This window comes from Rattus norvegicus, chromosome 2 (genome assembly GCF_036323735.1).
Source record: "Rattus norvegicus strain BN/NHsdMcwi chromosome 2, GRCr8, whole genome shotgun sequence".
Classification (NCBI taxonomy): domain Eukaryota; kingdom Metazoa; phylum Chordata; class Mammalia; order Rodentia; family Muridae; genus Rattus; species Rattus norvegicus.
In genome coordinates, this window is record NC_086020.1 from 166,944,607 (window position 1) to 166,967,962 (window position 23,356).

The 23,356-nt window shown below is 43.5% G+C and overlaps 1 protein-coding gene across 4 annotated transcripts in view; it reads right to left on the reverse strand.

Annotated features, from left to right (window-relative positions):
* Fnip2 (folliculin interacting protein 2) overlaps window positions 1–23,356 on the reverse strand; it is a 111,765-nt gene that overhangs the window by 49,881 nt on the left and 38,528 nt on the right. For 2 of the 4 annotated variants that reach the window (XM_008761100.4, XM_008761099.4), the window contains exons 2-7: window positions 9,214–9,340; window positions 6,298–6,450; window positions 3,923–4,023; window positions 3,754–3,825; window positions 714–814; window positions 469–558 (exon numbers count right to left, since the gene is read on the reverse strand). In XM_008761100.4, the coding sequence (XP_008759322.1) occupies window positions 469–558; window positions 714–814; window positions 3,754–3,825; window positions 3,923–4,023; window positions 6,298–6,450; window positions 9,214–9,340 (644 nt within the window). The remainder of the gene's footprint in view (window positions 1–468; window positions 559–713; window positions 815–3,753; window positions 3,826–3,922; window positions 4,024–6,297; window positions 6,451–9,213; window positions 9,341–23,356) is intronic. The other 2 variants (XM_008761101.4, NM_001271167.1) reach the window with 1 other exon arrangement.

A 23,356-nucleotide genomic window follows, 5' to 3' on the forward strand; every position in this document is an offset into this window, starting at 1 on the left:
CTCACCTGTAAGGAACCTAGACGATTGCATTTAACAGATTTGATTAAATTAATGTGAGAAGGGGGTGTGTGATTGAGCCTTCCCATGCTTCTAATAGAGTGACTTAGATATTCCATGCAGGTAAGGGCCAGGTGAGTAAATGGGGGAGAGATGCCACAGCAAAGAGAAACAGCTCACAGCAGCAGAGGAAGCCTGGGAAAAGCAGAAGAAATTAAGTCTTCTAGAAACACTAAGGGCTCATTTCTGATCAGTCAGCTCACATTTGGACCACTAGCAAAGATATTCACAATAGAAGTTCATGGCTGAAACTTCGAAACAGCTCGATTCTAGCTCAGTTTGAAATTAGCATCTCCTGCCACGGAAGCCCTTTGGGTTTCTAGAGAAGAATGAATGGATTTATTTTTCTAAGAACCTGCACAGGAGTTTTAACGTGTGTGGGTCACACTGTGCTCAGCATTCCACACAAACCTGCAAAGAAAGAAGCGCTCCGGGTGAGCCGGAGAGGTCCTCCTTCTGACACCCCCTGCAGCAGTTTGCCACTGCAAGCCTGCAGCAGACCTAGAGCAGAACACACAGAAGACGCAAGGCACACACACAAATAAACACAGGTTAAAGATAACGCAAAACTAAACCGGAACAGAACAAACAGCAAACCATGCCCCCAACTGTAGCACTCAGAGAGAAAAAGCTATCTGTTCACATGTCTCTTTTACCTAGGTTACTTCCAGTACGACAAGGACCCAAACTGTTCTGATTTGTGTTCAGTTTTCCAGCCTGAGGATCTTGGTTGATGTATTCGAAGCTGTCCTGCAGACTAAATCAAGATGGGAAGGGAAAGAGAAAAAACATCAAGAGGTTAACAAAAAAATGTTTGAATAGTTTCCTAGTTACAGACGACAACTGATCAGTTACTCAAAATTTTTCTCTATAAATAAGTTTCAACAGTTACAACAACAATAACTAACAATCGATGTTTTATAATGATAGGTTGGGGCAATCTGTTGGAAGAAAATAAAAATGTTTTGGAAGCAACCAGTCAACACAACCACCTACTCACCTACATTCTCGACCACTGAGAAGTCTGAAATGAGACACTGAAATGAGACACTCTGCTTCGGTGACTGACGTTTCCACACCACTATTCATTTTTAAACTCTGCTTGAGAAACTGACACCTAAGATACTGCTTTCACTTCGAGGGTTTTCAAAAGACACTCAAAAGAAATTAATTTTAAGTCTTAATAATTTAGCGATCTGTTTCAGAAGTAAGACATATCGAAAATTATGATTCACTTTAAGAAAAAAAGAATTGCTCATAAAAATGATTCAGATTTTAATTTATTGTTTTAGTAAGGAGCTAAATATCAATACTCTGAAAAAAACAGAATGATAAAAAACTAGTTTTTACTTAAAAATGAACTCAATATTTTTATAATTAGCGAGATAAACAAACATTTACATTATGCCAAAGACATTTTTTTTAAAAAGTGGGAAAACAAGTATCAGATAAGTATGGTAGTGCATGTCTACAGTCCCAGTATTCACGAAGCAGAGGCAAAAGAGCTTGTGTTCCATGCCAGACTGGACTACAGCTACATAGATCATGTCTGAACAGCTCCCCTGCTCCCCCAATCAGAAATAAATATTTCTCCTGTAACCAGGCAAGGTTTCCAGTGGAGGGATTGGAACACCAGCCCAGCCACAAAGCCTACAATCTGTCCCGCCTACAAGATGTACCAGGGTATAAAGGTGGCACAGAAACTGTGGGAGCGGCCAACCAATGACTGGTCCAGCTTAAGGGAACCCACCACTGACACTACCTGGAGGGCCAGGACCCAGAGGCTGGAGAGCTGAGACATAGACCTAAACAGGACTGGAAAAAAGTCAATGAGATGATTCCTAATGATATTCTGCTAGTCTCATAGATTGGTGTCTAGCCCAGTTGTCATCAGAGAAGCTTCACTCAGCAACTGACAGAAACAGATGCAAAGACCCACAGCCAAACATTAGGCAAAACTCGGGGAATCCTGTGGAGGAGGGAGAGGAAAGATTGTAGGAGCCAGAGGGATTGAGAACACTACAAACACCCAACAGAATCTGGGCTCATAGGGGTTCACAGAGACTAGACTAACTATCAAGGAACCTGCAAGGGTCTGACCTTACATATATGCTATAGATGTGTAGCTTGGGTTTCTTGTAGGACTGTGAGAGCACGGGCTGTCTCTGACTCGTGTACTTTTGGGATCCTTTTCCTCCTACTGGGTTGTCTCTTCTAACCTTAATAGGAAGGGAAGTGTCTAGTCCTACTGCAACCTGATATGCCATTTGGTTGCTATCTCTGAGAGGCCTGCAATTTTCTGAAGGAAAATGAAGAGGGAGTAGATTAGGGGGAGAAAGGAAGAGAGGGGAGGGACTGGGAAGAGAGGAGGTTGGTGAAACCGTGGTCATGATATAATATATGAGTGAATTAATAAAGTAAACATAAATTTCTATATTAGCTTAAATCATGATGCTCCAAAGGTAAGTGATTAAACTATCTAGTGAAAGGTAGCCAAAGACTTACTTATTTAGTGGTCCCAAAATATACAGTAGAATGAATGAATGAATGAATGAATACACACACACACACACACACACACACACACACACACACACATTGTTCCAGGGTTGTTTGGAAAAAACTGCCTGCATAATACAGCTAAAGCATGCCCTTAATTTATGACCTTCAAGTTTTATATTAATAGTATAACAAGTGATTATTTTATTTAAAAATGTAAACTGAGCATGGTAGCTCCTGTTTGTAATCCCAGCACTCAAGGTGCTGAGGCGAGAGGTCCATGAATTCATGGCCATGGCAGGCTACACAGTGAGTTGGTCATTCTGGGCCACTCAGACTTCCAAGCTAGCTTGAGCTATATAATGTGTTCAAGGCCAGCCTGAGCCTATGATGTGAGACCCTGTATCAAAAACAAGTAACAGCCAAGTGGTGATGGCAGGTCTCTTTAATCCCAGCACTCAGGAGGCAGAGGCAGACAGATCTCTTCGAGTTCAAGGGCAGCTTGATCTACAGAGCTAGTTCCAGGTCAGCCAGGGCTACACAGAAAGACCCTGTCTCAAAATAACAACAACAACAACAACAACAACACACCAAGTATTTCTCCTTAAAAGTTCAAAGTGCATAAAGAGATGTTCCTGATAAGCAAGTCGACATGTGAGTATTCTAGTTATGCAGAAGGGTAGAAGGGAGGGTGTGTATAAACTAAGAACCCCACCACTCCAGGGTCTGGCTGAGGGGAAGGTTTCTAATGTAGACATGAGTACAGGCAGATGCATCTGCCAAAGCAACGAGTCACCGGTCAGGCTGGGGATAGAATGCACACAGCCTGTGCCTGGCATCCATGAGCCTGGGCTCACTCATTAGCACCCTACAAAGGGTAGAGGACACACACCGGTTACTTCAGGACTTGGGGAAAAACAGAAGAATCAGGAGTTCAAGGGCATCCTCAGCTACACATCTAGTTGAGTACAAGGCCAGCCTGGGCCACGAGACCTTTTCTCCCAAAACAAAGTCATCTGTCTTTAGGGCCACTTAAGAAAGTCTAAAACATTTCACTTGCTGTTATTAGAATATGACCAGAAGCCCTCCATTATTCTGTCCTTATCTTGATATTCATTCATTTAAAATGTCTGTAACCCTCAAGAATGTATCTAGAAACACACATAAAAGCATAAGGGATGCAAAATCCGCACTTACTTATTTGTACTTCCACAGAAGCTGCCCATTCTAGCAGAGAAGACTTTACTAATCATCAGTTGTGGAGGAGATCTAAAAAAGAGGAGATAAGAGGAGAGAAATGTGCTTTTAAATTAGGAGGTCAGTACTAGCGTTCCAGTTCTTACAAGCAGCGCAGGGGCAGCCTCACCGTATGTAGTGTATCTTCAGGGTGGAGCCTTTGTAACTCATTGCGACAGAGCCGAACATCATTTCCCCAAGCATGTTGACATCAGATGCTGGTCTCGTGTACTGCGCACAGGAAAACACAACATGTAACAATGCAATAGAAAGCAGTCTCCCCATCTTTGGGTCTCCAGTTGAGTAGGCTATCATAATGCATCCTAAAGCTACAGATGATCACCTTATAGTTATCGTCTATACAGTGATTACCTGCTATAATTCAAATACTACTGCTTTTAAATCTTCTTTATATACAATATGCTCACACATCTAAGACTATCATCTCCATTTATAAAACTGAACTATGAAGAAAACAGGAAAGCTCTTCTTTGGATACTGAGTAGATCCTGAAAAGAAGCATGGTTTAGTATTATTTCAATCACTGGGTGTGGGCATCTGAATGAGAGTGTTCCCCTCAAACTCGGATGTCCCGACACTTGGTCACCAGCTGGTGTCTGGGTAGGTTTGGGAGGTGTGGCCTTGTATGTCACTGGGGGAGGGCTTTGAGAGGTAAAGACTCCTGCCATTTCCAGTTTGTTCTCTGCTTCATGCTGGAGGTTCAAGATGTGAGACCCTAGCTTCCAGCTCCTGCCACCATGTGTTTGGTTTGCCATCATAGGCTCTGAGTCACCCTCTGGAACCTTAAACCCAAACAATTCCTTTGGTAAGTTACCTTGGCTGTGGTACTTTACCACAGCAAAGAAAAGTGATTTACATTTCAAGCAGGACTTTGTGAGGATCTAAGAGATAAAGGTGGTCTTACTGTTCTAAAACCTTGTAAAAATATTTCAAAACACTCCCAATTTCCAACCAGTCTCTCATGTCTTTTTACCATCTTTTTATTTGAAGGATGGGGTGCCAGCTTTTGACAGAGAAGCCTGGCTTTGCCTGATTGATCTGTCTGCTCTAACAATGGCCGCCATATTCCACTTTCCATCTTCCTTCAAATCTGGTAGACACATTCTAGTTGGCTTTATCAAACATACTTGAGACTATTACCTTCCTACTTGAAAGAAAGGTCTTTCTCAAATCAGCCCCTGAATAGATCTGTTTCCTGGAGGACAGTCCTTCTCACCTGAACTCCCACCGTTCTCCAAATGCTTCATTATTTACAGAGGAAGATCCCCTATGGCTTATTTCTAGGTCGAGACCTTTCCTTCAGCTATAAAGCACCTTAAAAGCAATGGTTCTCAGCCTTCCTAATGCTGTGACACTTTAATACAGCTCCTCGTGTTTTGGTGACCCCAATCAGAAAGTTTTGTTGCTACTTCAGAACTCTAATTTTGCTACCATTATGTTCATAATGTCAGTATCTGACATGCAGGATACCTAACATTTGACCTTGTGTGAGAACCACTCTTTTGGAGACTGTGCTCAGTCATGCTGACACCCTTACTGACAAGACAGAGTGAAAAAGCAAACTAACGGGCTACAGGTGCATCAGCACAGCCAGCCCCTACAACTGTTCTCTTAGCTCAAAGAATAAAGGACTCTCCCACCATTACTTCCCTGAATCATTCCCGTGTTTTAAACTCCAATATATACGTATCTATACACACGCGCGCGCGCGCGCACACACACACACACACACACACACACACACACACACACACACACACCTACCTTACCTTTTCATAATGACAAAGAGGAAATAGAAAGATAAACTTTCGGGGTCCTGTAATAGAGGGTAGATTTATATCTGACTACAGCTCATATCGACTTCTTCCCACTTCAAATACAAGCCAACTGATTTCTCATATTCTCTACTAATAAATTCCACCCACTCTCTCTGTTTTATAATCTGCGTTTTCTTGGAACAAAGACCATGTGCTAACTGGGATTCTCAGCTAGCTTTGAGCTCTATAACCTGTGTACCACACAGGTCTTAAAATTCAGGGCTTGTTTGTGGCTGCTGGGATAATCACCCTGACCTTGTTTTACCAGCAGCAGTAGAGATAAGATTCTGTTACAGATTTGAAAATAAGAACACAGGAAGCTGGTTATTGTGGCGCTTGCCTGTAATCCCAGCACTAGGGAGCTTGAGACAGGAAGATTTGAGATCAGCATGGGTTACATGATCAGTTCCATACCTGGTTTTGCTAGAGGGGAAGGCTGTCTCAAAAATTAAAACAAGCCTGAGGCAGATCATACCTGTAATCCCAGAATTTGGGGAGTGAAGGCAGGAGGATCAGGAGTTGCAGGTCATTCTTGGCTACACAGTCAGGCAGAGGCTATTTGCATCAGAAACAAAAATGACAACAACAAATCAAAACAAGAGCGCCCTCTATTGAGATGCTCATGTCCAAACAGATCACTGGCCGTTCTAGAGACAGCATGTCTTACTTGGTACTTTGGAAGCTGCTCCTTAGCGTGCTGTGAAGATCCCCCAGAGCTCTGAGAAGAGCTGCTGTTGCTGCTGCTGCTGCTGCTGCTGCTGACACTGCCGCTTTCCTGACAGCATCTCGCTGACATTTTAATAGGGACGTCCTCTGCTTTCTGGGTTAAGAGAGGCAGGCAAGGTAAGGGATCATCACGTGTATCAGGCTTTATAAAGTAGAAATCTGTCAAAACATTTAGGTGTCTAAATTGCATTAAAACCAAAAGCTTTGTTTAATTTTTCTTTATAATAACAAAAGCATCATTCCTGGGAGCCTGGAATATTTGGGAAGGGGATACTACCCAGAAAATGGTGGTATGTTTGGGTAGACTGAGACACGGAGATAAATGATAGACAGATATGTTACTCTCTTTAAATAATTCAAGTGTCAGTACCTACATTTACATTTATACCATAAAGTCATAAACACATATTGGTCCCTGTTCTGGTATTTAGATTTCAGTGTTACATAGCCATAATGTATGGCGCTCATGAGGAGAAAGATGAGCAACTAACATTCAAAATGTTATCAACTGCATGGCACTGAGAAAGAAACCTATTAGCCTGGACATGCAGGTTTGTGTCTCTTGTAGCATTCCTAATGCAGCAGGTAAGAAAGGCACCAGGATGGAGCTGTGGAAGATGAGGGCCGAACCCTGGGACAGGAGCAACTGTGAGCCACGGAGCATGTGATGGGAACCTGGTCCTCCAAGGTCAGAGGTAAGAGGATTACCTACTCTCACTTGCTCACTTCTAACTTTTATTGAGAGTGACCCTCACCTGCCCCAGAATAGAACTCACCCTACAGAAGCCTTCTTGAGAAAAAGACTGCTATTGAGTTTCCTCTGCCCTGCCTTTTCTTTTCTCTTTCTTTCTTCCTTCCTTCCTTCCTTCCTTCCTTCTGTAGCATGTGCTAGGGAACCCAAGAATGCAATAGCAGCTTATCTAATCTCCAGTGTGACAGTCACAATGGTGGTCTAACACATGCTTGCAGTCATGTGCAATTCAAACTCATGGTGTTTTGTGCTTATCAATAGGATGTGGTTGAGGAGGGGTTGGATTGGAAAAGGAATGTAAAGAAAACCCAGTATGTGCTGGTCCACAGCAGGCACTCCAGCAGTGATGGAATTTGAAGTTGTATAGGGTTAATCCCGAGCATCCGGCATTCTCTCAACAAGCTCTTTAGCTCCAGCTGTTACTTAATACCACTTAAACCAGAACAGCCTCCCAGAGGGCTGAAAACTGGTGACAGGAAGTCCCATCGGGCTGCAGGGGCACAGAACAATGACCAGTAGTTGGAAATGGCGCCTGGTACAGTAAGAAGGCTACCAACTAGATTCTCCTGCAGCCCTCAGCAAGCTACAAAAATTTTCCTCAGCCTAAGTTGCTTATTTAATTTAATGAGTACTTACTTCAAAGAAAGCCTGTGTCAGGATTATCAAGTTATCCCTGCTTAGGTATACTGACTCCAGTTCCCTAGGAAGTCATTTTCTTCTCTGTCATTGCCACCACAGCAGCTCTAGTGATGGAGTGAGAGTACCCAGCTAAGCCATCTGTCAGAAGCATTTGGAGAGAGACATCTCCTTCCTGTCCAGCAAATAAAGAATCAAGTGCTGGCTCACCTAAGCCTCTGATCCCAGTCTACCATTAAAGCGAATGTGAGTCTGTGCTTCCTTGGCTTTCTCTTCTGTCCACCTAACATGCCCAACCACTAGTGTGACGATTGGCAGTCGGGCAGAATTCTGTAAGTACAGTGCTATTACCCTGCTCGACTGCCTTCAAACCAAACATTTCATTCCTGCAAACAAAGATTCTTAGCAGAATCTAGGACCAGTGAGATGGCTCAGTAGGTAAAACTCTATGTCCCACAAGTCTTGTGACTAGGTTTGATCCTGGGCCCCACACAAAGGTGAAGGTAGAGACCAGCTCCACAAAGTTGTCCTCTGACGTCCACACAGGCAGTAGCAGGCATACTCCCACAGCATAATTGTTAACAAATCAAAATGAGGCTGGAAAACGGCCCACTGGCCTTTTTGGATCAAAGGTCATGTTACAACTGTTCATTTACTTAGCCACAAATTCTATAAACTATCAGAATTTGTTAAGTATGGGAACCAAACGATTAACCAAGAAAAGAGTGAGTACCAGTGGGTTTATCTCATCTGTAAGCATCTGAACAAATAATGAACTGAAGTGAATGGTGAAGCCACGGCGACAGATTAGAGTATTTTGGGAGACCAGGGAGGGCAAAGTTCTTTGGTGTTATATTTATCTTTCCTAGTCTGGCTCAAAGGGGTCAAGATCTTTCCTGCCTTTACTCTCCATCCCAAGTTCCTCCTACCTCCCACCATCCCCTTCCCCACAACAGGGAAATCAATGAACAGTTCCTCAGTCAGAAGGGGTATAAACAGTAGTCTCTTAAGATTCTTCAGTGAGGAAGCTTTTTCATTTTGTTTGACCTTGTGCTACATGATACCTTTTATTTATTTTCGTTTTTGAAACATGGCCTTACTACATAGCCCAGGCTACCCCAAACCCCACTCTTCCTGCCCCAGCCTACCTCGTGCTGGATTAGAAGCATGGGCCATACTTGGCACGTTTACTATCTATGAGGAAATCTGGACAGAATGGCCTTCTCGTCTAGCAAACATGCTAGCACGTTATGAATCTCAGCAATGTGTTTTCTTACTATGCTTGATGCTTACAAAATCCTACTGGATTACAGTCGCCAGCATGGCGTCTGTCTTGCTGTCAGGGTCCACTGCTGGCCTACAATTGCTTTAGTCCCAGCAGTGTCCGCAGAGCCGCTCTGCCTCTCCACCTGCATCCTTGCAGCAGCCCACCACAGAGCAGAGAGGTTGGAGCCGGTCGGTATTTCACACCTGAGCTGCTGTCTCTTCCACCTTCTGCACGGCTCTGGAGTCAAACATGACTTGTCTGCCTCTCCTCTCGCAGTCCTGGTACACTATCAGGCGAATGTCACTCAAATCAAACTCCGAACACGACCAACTGTGAATTCAAAAGAGAGAGAAGTCGGTTATCCGCAATGCTTGGTGTGACCGACCGTGGGCAAACAAATACAATTTCCGGCCAACGTGCTCAGAAATTGGCTGCGCAAATGCTCACAATTCCCATGCCAACAGTGGCAAGGCCACTCTAATAATAAATCACTGGGGAGAAAACACTGCCTTCCACAGTCAGTGTGGTCACAAATGGCAGAAAGAAGTTGTGAGGACACAGAGAAGGCTAAGTCAGATGCCTGGGTTGTGGTGGGAGCACACCAGTTAAAGGAGCACCTATGCCGCTGTGGCTGCCACCCCCTCTCAGGTGGAACTGCCAACATTTCCACAGTGGAAGGTTATTACATTACCTTAGCATGTCTGGCTTGATACAGAGGCTTTGAAATCAAATGCATTTGCTAACCATGATGATTAGCAAAAAGGGACAACACAGTTTGCTCATAAACAAAAGATGTTAAGAAGAAAATTCAGGTTCATGCAGCAGTAAAGAATTCGGTCCAAAAGTAGAAACTAAGGGAACTATTTACAGAGTGTGCATTCAACACATCGTTAGCAATCCATTCAACACAAATGTAGTCTGCATTGTATTCGGGGCTCTGTAGTAGGTGCAAGGGAATCAATAATTAATCAAACCAATTAATCAAACCGACTGGATGCATGCCCTCATGAAGTTCAAGGCTTGGGGGGGAGGTGGTATTATTAACCTAAAACTTACATAAAAATATGTAACTACAAACTGTCTGAAGTTCAAAAGGAAAACTAAAGGACACGAGAGTCTCAGAGCCTGGCATAGTGACTCCCATCTATAAGTTGAGCACTCGGGAGTCTAAGGCAGAACTGCTGCAGAACTAGACCATCCTGATTACACAGGAAGACCCTGGCTCAAAAGAGTGAGATTTAAGGAGACAGGCACAGAAGTCACTGAGGACTTAAGTCTACTTTTAAACCAGATATGAAGAATGACCAGTTAACACCAACACCACAAAACAGCAGAGTGCAGCACAGGAAAGGGAGAGAGGAAAGGCGGGGAGAGCTGGCCTATGAGGTCGGGGAGTTGGGGGATGGGACTGAAGCAGGCCCAGACAGGATAAGCTCTGAACACAAAGAGCAGCCAAGGAAAGCAGATGGTTGATAAGATCAGATAGCTGACTGCCCTAAGAAAAGCAGACGTGGGAGTGGAAGGCAGGGGAGCCAAGCCCCTCACACTGCTTGCTGCAGAGACCAGCAGCAGAGGTGGGGAAGAGACAGCTTAAAGCAGAATCTAAAAGGCGTACCTGAAGCAGAAGGGTGTTCAGGCAGACTCTGCTATAGGATACGGGGAAGACACTGAAGGGGTGGTGACAAATGGACAGGGGGACAAGTGAAAACTTCACAGTAGACCGTGTAAATATAGCCAGGCTCAGGTGGATTCAAACCCAAAGACTTTCCCCTTCCATTTTGTCACTGGACTGATCAATGTTTAACTGCTGACCTCACAAACGTGCTCTGTGGATTAAGTAAAAACGTAAAGGGCTTCACACAAGCTTGGCATACATATAAGCTCCAAAAGCTACATGCTCCCTCCCAGAAGTGAGAAGGCCATGGTTTTGTGAGAAGCTGGGCACCCTTGGTCCTTCCCTGTTTCAAGCAATGGCAGTTAATTTGAAGCACATTCTCTGAGGGGAGCAGATCTGTTCTCTTAAGCAGGAAAAACAAAAAATAGAAAGTTCTGGTTGTCCCTTCTGTCACCAATGTGTTTTCTAAGTTGTGCCTTGTAGCCTTGCCCTCTGACATGGAGCACAGTGGCAAAATTTATTTTGGAAACTATTTTCCTCTGCCCTTAGGTCAGAGGCAGTCAGTGATCAAGGTATGACCAATGAGACAAGCCACATGACCCCAAGCTGATGGGTGGAAGCCACCCCACACTTACAGCCCAGCCTACATTTCATGACGGGTATGTGTGTGTGTGTGTGTGTGTGTGTGTGTGTGTGTGTGTGTGTGAGAGAGAGAGAGAGAGAGAGAGAAGAGAGAGAGAGAAGAGAGAGAGAGAGAGAGTCACTGTGGAGAAAAGCAGAAGTGGAGTGGAATGAGGACCTGCTAGCACGCAGACCAGTGACCCTATGAATGCAGTATTCCTGTAGATGTCAGTCAAACCAGGTCTGATGACGAGGACCCACGCTGCCAAATTTTAAATGTATGAAAGGCTATTAAAACTCTCTCTGGCTGGGTGTGGTGTCATATGCCTTTGACCCCAACACAGAGGCTGGTAGATCTCTGTGAGTTCCAGGCCATCCTTGTCTACACAGTGACCTCCAGGACAGCCAAGGCTACAAAATAGAGAGACTCTGTCTCAAAAACAAAACAAAACAAACCCAAAACAACAATAAAACTTCCCACCGAAATGTATGTTAAAGCCACAAAGGCTGGGGAGTGGGAGAGATAGCTCAGTGGTTAAGAGCACTGACTGCTCTTAGGTCCTGACTTCAATTCCCAGCAACCACACAGTGGCTCACAGCCATCTGTAATGGGACCTGATGCTCTCTTCTGGTGTGTCTGAAACATAAACAAAATAAATAAATAAATCTTGGAGAAGGGGGAGGAGGAGGAAGAAGGCATGGTAACTCTTAGATACAACTCAGTAGGAAGGTGCTTGCTTAACATTTACAAAAGCTCCGGGATCCATCCCGAAACCATAAACCAAACAAACAGTATCTGGGGTAATGTTATTACAAGTGAAAAACAAAAAACCAAAGATTTAATCCCAAAGCATGGCGGCACATATCTTTAATGCCAGTATTCCCACTCGGAAAGCAGAGGCAAGCAGATTTCTGACTTCGAGGACAGTCTCCTCTACTTAGCATGTTCCAAGCCACTCTGATGTGAGACCCCGTTTCAAAAAGGGGAGGGAGAAAGAGGAAGAGAGGGAGGCGGGGGATGGGGGCAGGAAGGAAGTCAGGCAGGCAGACAGAAAGAGACTTAGTCTCATAGTATCTTGTACAGTTTGAATTTGCTCATAAAATCACATTCTGCCAAAGTGGCAAAGTTTACAAAGCAATTCTGGAGGACTATCGGTTTAAATTTCAGTTAGGCTAAAGATAACATCTATAGAATGATTCAAATTCAATAGTGATCATAACATTTTGTTAAATCCATATTCTTTTTCATTAAAAAAGGTAAGAGCTGGGGTTGGGGATTTAGCTCAGTGGTAGAGCGCTTGCCTAGCAAGCACGAGGCCCTGGGTTCAGTCCCCAGCTGGGGGTGGGGGTGGGCTTGGTGTGGTGGTATTTAGCTATAACCACAGCACTTTTCAGGTAAAAGGACTGCAAATTTGAGGTTAGCCTAGGCCCTACAGTGATTTCTAGATCTGTCTGAACTGCATAGTAAGACCCTGTCTTTAAAAAAAAAAAAAAAAAGAGGAAGAAGAGAAAGTTATATATATCTTGAAATCTTGGAATGTCCAACTTTTTTTTAAACCCAAACTCAAAGTAGTTCATAAGAAAGGAGAAAAACTCTATTCTTCTCCCATATAATTTTTTTTTTTTTTTTGGTTTAATAGCCAATCGTTATTTTGACATTTGCCACCAGGAATATTCCTAGAAAAAACTACAGCCAAGTATGGCAATGAGATTCTCTAGAAGACAATCTCAGCCTCAGTTCTGCCTGATTTATAGTCTGGGGGTCTGAGGCAGCTTCTGTAGGGAGAAAGAGAATCTACAAAAAGGAGATGGCATAAGCCACTTCCCAGATGTTAGAAAGAGAAAACCTACTCCCCCACGTGGTCCTCTGCCCTCAGCTTCTGCGCCATGACCCAGATGTACAAGCGCTAAGCATATGTTTAAAAGGTAAGAAACAGGTAAACTTCACAGTGCCATTTGGTTAGAACGTCCTATTTCTCAGATCCCACAGCAAGAGCACAAAGCGCGAAACCAAAGCATGAATCTATTTCCCTGAAAGGTAACAGTAGGAATGACGCAAGGGATCTGAGGGATAGAACACACGTCTGTTTGAAGTATATGTATGTATGTATGTATGTATGTATGTATGTATGTATGTATGTACTATAGACCCACAAGGTCAGTCCGGACTATAGAACAAGACCCTGTTGCAAAAATAAATAAAAGCCAAAGTCACTCTAAAAAGGTTAAATAAGATATATACCATGTATTATAACAACTATGTTATGACTATAGCTGTGTTCCCCCACCTCCAAAGCCTTCCCCAAGATAGATAGATGTGCTGGGGTCCTAACGAGCCACACCTTGTTTAGAAAGAAGGTTTGGAGATGTACAAGCTAAAGTGTGATCATGCTGCAGTAGAATGGGCGTGAGCCTCAGGATTTCAGTCCTCTTTAGACTGAGACTTGTGCACAGGCACAGGAGTAGAAGAACAAGTCCTACCCCGGAAAACAGCACAGACGAGGCAAATGGTGCCCAGCGCACTCTTGGGGGCCCTTGGGTGGGTCTCCTGCTGAACAGTCATGAGCTGAATGAGATAGAGAGGCTGGTTTAGAATGTATGTAGACTTCAAATACTCAGCCAAAGAATCTCTATTTCTTTTCCTAATGATAATGTGCTAACTCCAAGTTTCCAAGACAGGAAATGACAGGATCTTAGGTAGAGAGCTGACCTCAGGCGAGTACAGTCTCAGGGCAGAGGTTCAGAACCTCAAGACCCCTTTGGCAAACCTCTATAGTCAACAATATTTATATTACAATTCATAACAGTGGCAAAATTTTATGTAGCAACAAAAATAACTTTATGGCTATTGTCACCATAGGATGAGGAACTGTATTACAGGGTCACAGCATTAGGAAGGGTGAGAGCCACTGCTCTAGGATACTCAAAGTTTCTAGGAGGGACCCTTCCCAAGAAGCAAGGTGGTCCTTATGTTCTTTGTGGCACACAATCTGCTATGTTCCAGAAGACCAATTCCTGTGTTTACTGTTACTATAACATGTAATACCAGTATGTCCAGGTCTGAAGCCATGTTCTGTGACGCCCTTCTTAGTCTCAGCATAAGGGAGCAATATTATATAGCCAAAGTAAACGCATGCGAAGAATGTCAAGGCAGTCCTGTGATCCAGCAGTGTCAATATTTAAAGAGTCAGCTAGGATAAGGAACTTTAAGCTATCCAAGTGAATGTTACTAAAGCCAAACTATGCAAGTATGGTTGTACATAGCCATACATGCCCATAACCCCAACATGAAGGCTGACACAGGAGGAGGAGCACCAGTCCCTGACCGCCTGGGTGACCCGGCGAGACCCTGTCTCAAAGTAGCAGTAATACGAACAACAGAAACTCACAGATGCCGTCAATTTGCTAGGCAATTCCTGCCTGGGCACTGTGTGCCAAGCGGTGTCCCAGGCACTGGGACAGGTGGTAGGTGGATCATGGCCTCTGTTGCCATAAAACCTACTGAATCATAAAGACACAGCCCCATTGCTCTTAAATACACTCTTTGTTTACAACCCTCACATGTTCCTGCCTCTCACTCACAAGTCAAATTCTAAATACAAACAGAAATCTCTCCAAAAGTTTGAGGGAGGCATGGCGGCACATGCCAGTAATCAATCCAAAGACTATGTTTGAGGCAGCAATCATAATTCATCTTTTCAGCACAAAATGTTCACTATTTCCTACCCAGCAGCAAGCTATTTCTTTTGAGAAAAGCAAAACAAAGAAAAAAACACAGATGGCAGTAACAGATCCGCAGTTCATGTAACAGAGGTCCTGATATTAGTGTTCACTGCAGTAAACAGAGTCACCTATCCAAAATGACTTTCTTATTATCTTTATTTATGTGCGTGTGTACATATGTACAGTACTCTTGGAGACCAGGAGTCAGAGCCCCTGAGCTGGAGTCATAGGCAGTTGTGAATGGCATAAAATGGGTGCTAGGATTCAAACTCTGATCCTCTGCAAGAACAGTGGGTGCACATAACCAACTACTGAGCCATCATTCCAGCCTCAACAGCTGCTACCCAGAACTCTGACGTTTTAGAAAAGTACTAACTCTGGCGTTGAGCTTCCCCAAACCTGGTGCCTTATGTGACTTACAAGTTTGTAAAAAGGCAGATTAAGCACAAAAGCAACTTCTGTGAAGCATAATTCACAACCAAATCAGATACAGAATCCCTTAGCAGAATTCTTGAGTGCCAGATGTTTGAGAATTAAGATTTTGTTTTTAGACTTTAGAAAGCTGCATATACCACATATTATGTAATACGTCCTTCACAGTGTAAGAGGCAACCAAACTCCCAAATCAAATCACAACCGCCCACATGATGAATATTTAATACAAATACTAGTTAAGTACAAACATTAGATGGAAGCTAAATACAAATATTATAGATAGCTTTATATCAGTTCAGATCACTTGTTGATTTTTCAGAAATGTTAAGATTTTGGAAATGCAGCATAAAGGAGTGCAGAACCATTGGTAGTTACTTACTATACCTAAAGGTGAGACCAAAAGGATGCATAAACTTGCAGGTCTGTACATTTTTCCTGGGCATAAATATAAATGATCCCTATTCAAAGATGCAAGTCAAAGGTTTATGCCAAGGAAGTTGTACCTCTGAGCTTGTTTTCCATTCCCCAATTCTGAAACAATACTATAATGGTAGCAAAGGTCACAGGCTAAAATTCGCCTATGTCCATACATAATCTGTTTGCACAGTAACAACAAAACATCACAGTATGTGTCATAGTGTAGCCTGAGGTTTGGGAACTAGAAAAAGGAACTATCCAGCAAAGAAGACAGTTTATTCTGTCTTTTTTGAACTCAGAGTCACATCAGGTAAACCTGGAAAGAGGTAGTAACACTGTGTGTGTAGCATTCACAGAACCATCAGCCACACTCAACTCTCCAGGGGCCACCATGCACAGAAAAGAGCAGAACACTGCCCTGGATGTCAGAAGGCCTGAAGCCAAGAGTCAGCCTTTCTCACGACATCTTACTCCAATATTTCTACTCCTATAAAATAATGGAGTGGTCTAAAATCATCCTGCCTAATTCTCCTCTTGCTTATGTACATAACTGAATGTGTATGGGACAACTGGAATAGATGGCTGTACAAAGAACACCTTACTGAGGTCTACATTACCTCATGGTATCCCTTACCATGCCATGTGTAACCTACACCTTAAAAACCATACTTTTAAAAAATAAACTCATTTTCTTTTTTTTTTTTTTTTTTTTTTTGGTTCTTTTTTTCGGAGCTGAGGACCGAACCCAGGGCCTTGCGCTTCCTAGGTAAGCGCTTCTACCACTGAGCTAAATCCCCAGCCCCAACTCATTTTCTTTTTATGTGCATGTAAGAGTACCACATGTACTAGATATCTACATGAGAAACAAAACAAAACACAGACCTTCCACTCTTTACAAAGATCAAAATTAATGACAAACCTAAATGTAATGCTCACAACTCTATAACTCAGCCAGATGTGGGGCTCATGCCTGCCATATCAGCACTGAAGAAGCTCAAGTTAAAGGATCACCTAGGTTTGGGATTAGCCAAGGCTATACACAGTGAGTTCCAGCCCAGACCGCCCAGCGTGCAGACTAAAGTTCTTGTCCCACAAACAAACAAACAAACAAACAAACAAACCAACCAACCAGAGGACATCTACAAGAGAAAATATAGATGACTTTAGAGCATGGTCAACAGTTTTTACATACAACGTCAGAGACATGGTCCACAAAACAAATTACTGGTAAGATAAATTACTAAAATTTAAATTTAATCAAATTTATCAATTCTATCAAATATCGTCAACTGAATAGAAAGACAAGCCACTAACTGGTAAAAGAAAACATCTAGTGGGGCTGGAGAGATGGCTTAGCAGTTATGGACACTGACTGCTCTTCTAGAGGTTGTGAGTTCAAATCCCAGCATCCACATGGTGGCTCACAACCATCTGTAATGGGATCTGATTCCTTCTTCGAGTGTGTGTGAAGACAGAACACTCATAATAAACAAACAAACAAACAAACAAACATTTTTTAAAAAGAAAACATTTACAGAAGACATATATAATAAAGTATTGTTCTTCAAAATAAAGAGGCCTTAAAACTTGATAAGAAAGCAAGCATGGGAGGGACCTAGTGGCCCATGTCTTTAATCCCAGCACTTGGGAAGCAGAGGCAGGTGGATTTCTGAATCTAAAGCCAGCCTGGTCTACATAGTGAGTCCCAGGCTAGCCAGGATTACATAGAAAGACTCTATCTCAAAAACAAAACCAAAAAAACGAACCAACTAAAGAACCAAGCAAAAACAAGCAAACATGCAGCTGGGAAGAAGGCACAGTGGTTAGGAGTGATTAGGTTTGCAGAGGACCTGAATTCAGTTCTCAGTGCCCACACGGTGCCTGACAACCAACAGGCACCAGGCACGCACAAGGTGCACACACATAAATGCAGGCAAACACTTATGCACCTAAGATATTTTTTTAATTTTAAAAAGAAAGCATGATTTAAAAAGTAGACGAGATGTGATGAGGCACTTCACAAAAAGAACAGGTAGCATGGACAGTGTTCCCCATCTTATGTCATTAGAGCAATGCAAATCAGCCCGGCAGTGTTACAGAGGCAAAAGGACCCTACAAGTTCATGGTTAGTCTGGTCTACACAGTGAGTTCCAAGTCAGCCAGGGCAACGGATAAGCTCCTGTCTCAAAAACAAAACAAAAGGAAAGGAAAGACCCAGGAAAATGCAAATCAGAAGTGAGGTATCAACTAAAAATCAATATTGAGAGTGAGCAAAATGTAGAACACAGACCATCCAAATGTTGGCTCTCATGCTCTGGGAGATAACCTGGCTTTACCTTACCAACCGGAGCACAACCTTTCTCTCATGATCAACAGCTGAGCTTCTTGCTATTAACCAAATGAGACGAAACACACATGCAAAACCACAGCGGTTTGCAGCAGCTTCACTGATGAACTGCAAACACTTGGATGGGGAAGTTGCTCATTAGGTAAGAAAAAAGCCAGCAGATGATTCGGAACTAAGAAGAATTGAACTATCAAGTCATGAATAGACATGATTAACTTTCAATGGCTATTTCTAAGTGAAGGAATCCAATCTGAAAAGGTTATCTGTTGTATGATTCTAATCAAATGGCATTCTATAAAAGATGGTTTCTACTTAGGAGACAGATGAAGCTGATTTCCAGGGTACTGGAAGTACTCTGTAAGACTCAGCTGTCAAAACCATCAATGTATAACATGAAGAGTGGACTCAAATATGAATTGACTCTGGGTGATAATGTGTGCCGTGGTGAAGAACGTTCCAGTGTATGGAGACTAGGTGTATTTCTGGACCTCTGCATGTTCTGCTTAGTTTTGCCCTGTGGCTGAGTGTGGTATTGGTTTACACTCAGGTCACCACCAGGGCTTGCTGCTCACGGTTCAGCACTTAACCAGCTTTTGAAAATAATGATATAGCTGTCTCCTGAGAGGCTCTGCCAGAGCATGACAGAAGCAAATGCCCACAGCCAACCATTGCACTGAAAATGGGGTCCCCAGTGGAGGAGTTATCGAAAGGACTGAAGGAGCTGAAGGGGTTTGCAACCCCGTAAGAACAACAATGCCAACCAACCAGGGTTCCCAGGGACTAACCCACCATCCCAGGAGTACACATGGAGAGACCCATGGTTCCAGCTGCATATGTAGCAGAGGATGGCCTTGTTGGGCACCAATGGGAGGAAAAGCCCTTGGTCCTGCCAAGGCTGGACCCCCTACTGTAGGGGAATGTCAGGCAGGGAGGCAGGAAGGGGCGAGTGGATGGGGAGGGGGAACACCCTCATGGAAGAAGGGGGAGGGGAATGGAATAGGGGGTTTATGGATGGGAAACCGGGAAAGGGGATAACATTTGAAATGTGAATAAAAAAAAATCAAAAAAAAAAAGGAAGAAAGAAAGAAAGGAAGGAAGGAAGGGAGGGAGGGAGGGAGGGAAAGAGAAAGAGAGAGAGAGAGAGAGAGAGAGAGAAAGAAAGAAAATAATGAAACAGTAAGACAGGCTAAACCAGAGCCTGACTCAACAGGAAGGAGAACAGGAGAGCCAGGAACTGTGGAGCAGTCCAACAGGCACCCAGGCTCAGCACGGGAAATCAAGCAGTTGCTCAATGGCTGGCCTGCAGACTGCAGTGACGAAGGGCCACTGTCACACTGGCCTGGATTACATATGGTGACTAACAAGTGCCCAGCTACCATCAAAGCTTATCAAAATAAGTCCCAGACAAAACTTAGGTCAGTCATCTGCTTCTGTGACAATCCCTTGGATGTGTGCTGCTGACTCTCTCCTAGTAATGGATGAGTCCTAGAAGAGACAAAAACTTCCCAAAACTGTTGCAGTATTAAATTCCCACAGCATTCCTTCTGGATTCCCTTAGCCTCAGACTACATTCCCAAACCAGAATCACCCAGCAGTGGGGATTTGCTCTACAGTCGACAAAAGAGAATTCCTCATTGCACATAAACAGTGAAGTGGGAAGGGACCTGGGGAGGGCAGACCTTGGACACATTCAACACTGACAGTCACACCCAGCAGTCACGAACGCATGATGGCCAGCTGCCTGCTCTTTTGGCTGGGGTTTTCATTTGTTTGCTTGTGTTGTGTTTTGTTTTCTCTCCCTGTTCCATTCAACCTGTCCAACTAACACATTTCCTATTAAGCAGAATGTTTTTCACAGTTTCTGTGTACAGAACACAGTGAAAAATACTTCCCACGCCTGGAGCCTATAGTTACACTTTCTTTTAAGGGCCTTTTACGAAAGTCTTCAGAATTCTGCATTTCCCACCTTAGTGTCTCTGCCTTTAGGTCTACAGCTGGTGTTGTGGCCCCGACTTAGTAACCCTCCATACCATGGTCCGCTTCTCGTCACTGAAAAGAACTTGCTAGCCACTTCCGACCATCCGCAGCTTTTCCTTGTGAAATGGTTTTCACCCAAGGGCTCCTCTCCCCACCTTGCTGCTGATGCAGTGTGGTTTTGGCGCTGGGGATGGACCCTGGGCATGGCCCAGGCACAGTACAAGCCCCACCTGAGTTCCTCCCAGCCCCCACGACACACGACACAATTTCTTCTGAACTCAAACTTGCAGATCTGAAACTGCAGAGCACGACTGACTCTGAAGTGTTTATTTCATTTCCTCACTACTCCAACGACAAGGCGAGGCCAGGCCAACTTTCCTCTGACACTTGAGAGACTGCTTCTTATATGTACAGCTGGTAAATATTCCCAAGATTCTCAGATTTTATAGGAAAAAAATGAAAAATTAAAAATCAGCAGATTTGCTACAATCTACATTTTAAGGACGGCAAAAGAAACGACTATTTGAAAACTATACTGCATACCCAGCCTACTGCAAATTTACCAGATTTCAACTCAGTCTTAGAAAGGAGTTCTTTATTGGCAAACCGTTTAAAATACAAATTTTTTGGATCCTGATTTCTGGAATTCCATGAACTGTTGTCATTATGGAAAACAGGAATATGGAAGTGAAGATACGGAAGACTGCTTCTACCCGTGAGCTACACTGAGATGCCAGAATGCACTTTCTTCTGGGCTGTTGCCAGCACTGGCTGCCAAGGGGCCAATGCTACCTACATGTACCACGTGACTGCTGTACCTGCTGGACCTTTCCTTTTCCACATAATTGGACACTCATGAGGGGGACAAAAGCAAGTAAATAAAAAGCCGGAGCTTATCAATATACTCCACTGAGACCTGAAACAAATAATTTAAGGTGCATAAGAGCAAAAAGTGAGCTGTGCATTTCTCTGGCTGCCACATGGCTTTGGCAAACAGTGAGCAGTTGGGAGCCAGATCCCAACTGTGCAAGCTCTGGTCAATAATTTACAGCTACCATTGGGGTTAGTCAAGGCTCTAAAATGAATTCTGGAAATCAGCACATTATATAAGTAACAAATAAATGAATATTGTATATATGTGTATATGTATGTGTGTATGTATTTCCTTTTATTTATTTATGTCTGTGTGGCTCTCAAGTAATACACACACACACACACACACACACACACACACACACACACACCCCATAGCACCCATCTGGAGGTCAGAAGACACTTTGTGGGGAGTCTGTGCTCTCCTTCCACTGTGAGAGAGCTGCAGATTGAACTCAGGTTGACAAGATTCACAGCAAGCACCTTTCTTTACCTGCTGAGCCATCTTATCAGCCCACACATGCATTTTTAAGATTGTAGGAAGGGGAACAGAGCAGAAAAGGCAACTGGTCTGACCCGAAATGAATTCCTGTGAATTTCAAACGCACGTTTTCCTGGGCGGGGCAAGACCCTTGTGTTCTGGAGGTGGTCCAAACTGCCCCTGGAAGAAACAAACTTGGCCACTGAGCCACTAAGCTCCCCTGAGCACTGAATCAGACATGCGGACAGAAGACAGCATACCTGTGCTCACTGTGGAGGACTGGGCAACAAGTGCTAAGCAGACTGAGGCAGCGCAACACTGCTGTGAGCAGAGTCAGATTGGTGACAGAGGGGAGACATGTTCGACTGCTCCTGGTTGCTATGCCCCTCTGGATGCTGCCAGCAAAGCTGGAGTCAACCGAGTGCAGCCAAGTCATTCTGAATACACTTACGGTTTTACCATAAAGTCATTACTGCACAAAACTCAAATACAGAAAATATACCTTTAATCCTTTCAGCGCTAGGAATAAAAATTTAAAAAAATTTTAAGTAAAAAAAAAAAAACAGGTTGCAAAGTGTTCTATGATATTTAAAGTAGTATCTAGGTGAAAAGTATAAGTCATAACGAGAAGATTATTGAAAGTATGAAAAGCATTGGAGTTAATATTCTTTGTGGATGGCCTCCCCAAATAACATTTAGGGGATCTGGAAGTCTGGAAGAATAAGAAAGTAGAAGCGAGACTGTCCTAATGATGCAGCTTAGAACTCCCAGGGGAGGCTTTGAAACAACCTGAGCCTACCCCATAGCTCAGCAGCAGGAGTGGGACTCAGAGCTAGTGAGCCCTGTGGTGTGACTCCCAGGCGTAGCTCCGCTAACCCCCACCACTCAACTCTTCTTTCTTGATGAGCAGTATCGAACACACAAACAAAAGTGACATCTTTAGTTTTCCTATGTTCCATGTCATTCATTAACCTCTTGCTCTATGAACAGGTGCTTTTGGAAGAGAAGATAGCATGTGAACCAACTGTTGGGAAATGACCGCTTCAATTAAGTTCCACTATAGAGAAACTAATTCTTCCAAAGTTGATAAAGGGGCTGGGAGAGATGGCTCTGTGGTTAAGAGCACTGACTGCTCTTCCAGAGGATCCAGGTTCAATTCCCAGAACCCACATGGTAGCTCACGACCATCTGTAATTCCAGTTCTAAAAGATCTGACGTCCTCTTCTGGCCTTCACGGGCAACCGGCATATAAGTGGTGCACAGAAATACAAGCAGGTGAAACAACCCACGCATAGAAATAAAGTAAGTAAATAAAAAAAAAAAAAAAGAGGCTAAAATAACGAGAAAGACTCTAAGTGGTGCAGGTCCAACTGTGTTCCTTATGGCTAAGCTCACGATTCGAGTTACTCTGTCATAACACAGCCTTCTCATGAAAGGCGTTTTCCAGAGTAGAACCAGGTTCTCCTCCGTAGCCGGCTTCAAGCACTCACAAAGCTGGCCTATCCCAAAGCACATCTCCAGTCCTTGCCCCATCCCATCCTCTGGTGCTCAGTGTGCTAAGTTAAAGCTTTCACCTTATAAAACTCAGGGTTCCAAATGAGGACACAACTGATTCCGTAAAAGTTGGCCCCAGCAGAGGTAATGAAAACTTAAGACGCTAAGATAGTAACAGACTACTAAGAGCCACTAAGGATACCTGTCTTTTCTACAGAGGAAAGGACTTGTTTCTACAAGCCACCAATAACCACATTTCTCCTATGTAAAACATTCTTGAAAACATAATTCAAATCAATAAAACTTCTTATAGTCTAGTAAGGTTAGTATTTTCCAGACTTAAATAGAACTAAACATTCATAC